At 30.4% G+C, this 5,103-nt stretch overlaps 1 protein-coding gene across 2 annotated transcripts in view; it reads left to right on the top strand.

Annotated features, from left to right (window-relative positions):
• The first annotated feature begins 318 nt into the window (after positions 1-318).
• LOC108758597 (Octopamine beta2 receptor) overlaps positions 319-5,103 on the top strand; it is a 32,349-nt gene continuing 27,564 nt past the window's right edge. For both annotated transcript variants that reach the window (XM_018503608.1, XM_018503617.1), the window contains exon 1: positions 319-1,574. In XM_018503608.1, the coding sequence (XP_018359110.1) occupies positions 580-1,574 (995 nt within the window). In that variant the 5' untranslated portion in view covers positions 319-579. The remainder of the gene's footprint in view (positions 1,575-5,103) is intronic.

The raw sequence follows: 5,103 nt of genomic DNA on the forward strand, positions 1-5,103 counted from the left end.
CTTAATAACGTTAATATATATTTACATAATTTATTAAGGAAATATGTATCAAATAATTTTGTGGCATTACAAATAATGGAATATCTCGAATATTTTGAAGCAAAATATTTATTGTCATAAAATTTTATACCGACTATGTTTTATTTAAATTAAATATGTCTTGCAGTTAATCTCCTAACAAAAAGAATATTTTCATAGATTTACAAACGCCTACATTTACTCGCTTGCATATTGCAATTGTAGGTTAAAAAAATTCTTGGATTTTCTTAAGAATGCTTTTCTCTTTTTATTTACAGATTCTGAAGAGTAAATATATGACGACATCACCAAAACTTTATTATGAGACGTTCCGTTCGAATAAATTTCTTCGTAAATCTCGTAAACCGTACCGCTGGCAAACAAACTCAAGACCAAAACGTGGAAAAATAATTTTCTTGTTGCTCGAATCGAAGATGAACGTCTATCAAGTGCGTCAACTAGTCGGAACTTCCATCACTTAATATCATCTTCCTATATAACTCTTCGACCAAAAGAAAAAACTAAAGAACGATCAACGCATAGTGGCGCCATTGTGCGAGCATGTCCGCAAAAATAACATTCGATTCGACAGAGATCTCCTCTTTAGACGTGATATCGTTATTGGATGTCACTTCGATCGAAGAGAATCCTCATGCCAATAATACCGAGGTGAACGAAATGGAGGTGAACTGGTCAGACATGCCCTCGGCGATCGTGAAGATCTGCATCCTCGGTTCGATCATCACCACGGCGTTGTTCGGTAATTTGCTGGTGATGGTATCCGTAATACGGCACAGAAAGCTACGAATTATTACCAATTATTTTGTGGTCTCGTTAGCACTGGCGGATATGCTGGTGGCGATGTTTGCGATGACTTTCAACGCTAGCGTACAGGTGACCGGCAGATGGCTTTTCGGCTATTTCATGTGTGACGTTTGGAATTCTTTAGATGTCTACTTTAGCACTAGCTCAATACTCCATCTAATGTGCATCTCGGTAGATCGATATTATGCGATCGTGAAGCCACTCAAATATCCCATCAACATGACGAAAAGAGTAGTGGCATTTATGCTACTAGCCTGTTGGGTGTCGCCGGCCATCATTTCCTTCGTGCCAATCTTCTATGGCTGGTACACTACGGAAGAAAATAGCATGCATAGGCATAAGCATCCAGAGCTCTGCGAATTTAAGGTCAACAGAATATATGCTATACTGTCATCAAGCATATCCTTTTGGATACCGTGTACCATCATGGCAGTCACATATTTTGCTATATTCAGAGAGGCTAACAAGCAAGAAAAGCAGATGCACAGCAGAATGGGTAATGCTATGTTGCTCAGTCACAGACCGAGTAAAGATCTTAATAATTTAAATGGTGAACTGAATAGCGCTGGATCATCAAAAACTCTGACTTTAAATGAAATAAATACCGAACATTTACACACACCGACAAAAGATAAACATATAATGAAGATGAAAAGAGAACACAAAGCAGCAAGAACGTTAAGTATCATTATGGGTACTTTCATCATTTGCTGGTTACCATTTTTTCTTTGGTATGTGTATTGTTAACAATTAACTTAATAAAACATTACACGTTAATGTGCTAAACTGCTAAAAATTAATTAATTTTGCTGTGTTCTTAATCATAGTAGATTATTCTCTTTATTCAACAGATGAGATTAGATTTATCAATACTTGATTTAATGTATAATTGATTATACATATTAGTAAAACACTTAACTCATGGAAATAAAACTGTTTAGTGATCTACTATGAAATAAAATTAAATTAGAAAAGTGATGATTCTCAATCAGATAAAAAGTAAAAAATGTACTAAAACATTTTTTCTCATGTAAAGTTCTTTTGAAAAAAACCAATTACAAAAATCAAAAACATGTGAACGTTTTCAGTTACTTTCGAGACAAAATAACTTTTGACTATGTATAACAATATAAATTATTGTAGTATATCAACATGTATCGTGTATCAAAAGTATGATAGCCATTTATCTCAACGTGTATTGTCTATCAAAAATATGATAATTATATGAAAAAAGATTTTATATATTAAATAGAAAAAATTTATACTTTCTACGAAAGCTGATTGTAAAAGGGAAATAAATTTTTTTATTAAAATGGATATTTTAATCTTATTTCATACAGATTCCAGTAAAATTCCAAATGAGGATAAATAAGTAAGAAAACGAGAAAAAGAGAGAAAGAGAGAGAAGAGATATATTAAATCAAATTCATTATTTTGTAACTAGCAGAGGAAAGGCTCCTATTATGAGATACCGAGTTCATTTTGGATAAATGCTAGAAGTCTATAGGAAGAATTTTAAAAAATAATATGTCATTTTGAAGGGGATTTAATAAGCTTTAAGATAACGTTATATAAAATTTAATTCAAATTCAATTTTTTTTTAAATTAAAGAAATGTAAAAGTGAGGAAATCGCAAAGTCAAAAAATTGTGCTCTTAATATGAGATGCCCCGAGAAATCGATAGTAAAACGCAAAGTATATCAGTATTGCAATTAAAAAACTTTATTTAATGTTTTTAAAATACACAAACACAGACAGTGTGCGCAAAAAATGAGCATGCGACAGATTGTACCTAGTACTCGTTTTCAGGTAGTTAGAATCAAGCATCGCAGAAATAGGCACTCAACGTTCATTCCGGTGGTCTTTTTTGTTATTGTACAATAATATTTATACTTTAGCAACGATTTTCACTATAACATAGAAGCATGGGTTATTTCATATTAGAAATACACTGGGTAACTCATATTACGATTTCTACACCTTATGGTTTTACAATCATCCAATCTATCTTCTGTAATTACAATTAACATATCACGTATTTTTCTACTCCAACATGCTCCTGCTTCCTCCCAACAGTAGCTCCTACTTACTCAACGCTTTCGTTAGAGTGAGTAGGAGCTACGGTTAGAGGAAGTAGGAGCATGTTGGAGCAAGCGACGAGAACAAACCTCTTATCTCATTGTCATAATATACTTCTATCTCTGCGTTCCTACTCAACTGTGATGAAAGTAATAACTATAAATGTAGTTTATATAATTATTATGTAACTTATAATTTAAAGATACGTTTCATGATGCATTTCTTGTCGAGGTTTTCTTATGGTCTCAAATGGAATTTACGAAAAGATGTTTGGAACAAAATTTGGAATTTTGTCAAATTCATTCACGTATGATTTACATGTCTGTTTATCTGCAACGAACAATTTCCAAAGTCTGCCAGGAGCTATTGCATATTATATATAATCCAGAAGATTTTTCTCAAATGGAATTTACGAAAAGATGTTTGGAACAAAATTTGGAACTTTGTCATATTTCATTCACGTATGGTTCTGTTTATCTACAACGAACATTTAGATATGAACATATCTACAACGATCCCAAGTCTGCCAGGAGTTATTGCATATTAACAAATGGTACAGTTTCTTGTTATTTATACAAGCTTACCTTTTTAAGAAAAAGGTAAAAAAAAGCGTTAAGCGTGCGTGCTTTACGTAAAAATTATTTGGGCCGGTTTCACCAACGCTAATTACCTAATTCGCCGTGGAACTGACTAATCGCGTTTACTGTTTAGTGATTATAGACAAAAGATTATTATTTTCATCACAGTTAATTAAGTAGGAACGCAGAGATTGAAATATATCACGAAGATAATAAGAACGATATACAGACTTGCAGTTGATTATATTCATATTACTGTAATTATTATTCATATTACTGTAATTATTAACAAATAGAACAATTTCTTGTTATTTATACAAGCTTACCTTTTTAAAAAAAGGTAAAAAAAGCGCTAAGCGTGCGTGCTTTTCGTAAAAATTATTTGGGCTAGTTCCACCAATGCCAATTATCTAATTCGCCATGGAACTGACTAATCGCTTTTGCTGTTTAGTGGAATCGACCACTTATGGTTGACACTTATGGTTGATTCGGCTTAATCGGGTTGGTGAAACCGGTCCTTTGTATATAATATTACTTAACTCTAATGATATGTATCATTCATATAAAAGATTTGATATCAACAAAATTGGCGCCAAGTCAAATTCCTCAAAATTTTATGTATCGATCGTAAAAAAAGATTTGATATAAACAATTGGCGCCAAGTTAAATTTCATGTAATTCGGATACCAAATTAAATAAATAATATTGACTTTAATGATATGTATCATTCCTATATAAAAGGTTTGATATATCAAGAACTGGCGACAACTCCCATTTCTTTATTTACTTAATCCAAATAATACTATCTTTAATTTTTATACAATGAAACCTAAGTGTACGTATATCTTATTGAAGGATCTTTCTATTCCAACCTAAATGGTTTAAATTCCTCTTAAATGAAATTATTATATCACAATTCATTCACATACAAAGACATTTTCTCTTCCAATTAAAGTAGTGGGTATTTTATTCTCTTTCAAAATAATATACAAAACGTTATCACAAAGTTGCGTTACCTTGCTCGATTTAAGTGTTATCACAAAAATTAAAGAGTTAACCGTATAAAATGAAAAAATTTAATTTAAATAGAAAAATTTTTCATGTTAAAACACTTGGCGCTGCTAGATCTCGATCTTAATATAATAACATAGTACTAAGATATGAATGTAATATTTAGAAAAATAAAAAAAATAAGAATGTAATACTTAAAAAATGTAATATTTAGAAAAATAATATATTAATAAGGAAAATTAGAATCATATTAAAAAATATGAATATTTAAAAAAATAAGAAAAATAAGAAGCATTTCCAATGAGAGTTAAAGTATCTAGTGTGTGTATACTATATGCGATTGAGTTATAGAGTTGTGTAAATTATGAACGCTGTGAATACTATTAAGTTTAAGTCTGAGAAAATTAAATTTAGATTTGGAAACATACGTTATAAAAGAGAAATAAAGAATAAAATTTATTCTTATTCAGTGTATAGTTAAGATTAAATTTATTATTATTTTTATTATTACATTTAAAATACAATTACATTTATTATTTATATTTATTAATTACTATTCTAATTTTAAATTGTTTTTATAGTTTTTCTTACT

The sequence above is a fragment of the Trachymyrmex cornetzi genome, unplaced genomic scaffold, assembly GCF_001594075.2.
Source record: "Trachymyrmex cornetzi isolate Tcor2-1 unplaced genomic scaffold, Tcor1.1 scaffold1023, whole genome shotgun sequence".
Lineage (NCBI taxonomy): Eukaryota > Metazoa > Arthropoda > Insecta > Hymenoptera > Formicidae > Trachymyrmex > Trachymyrmex cornetzi.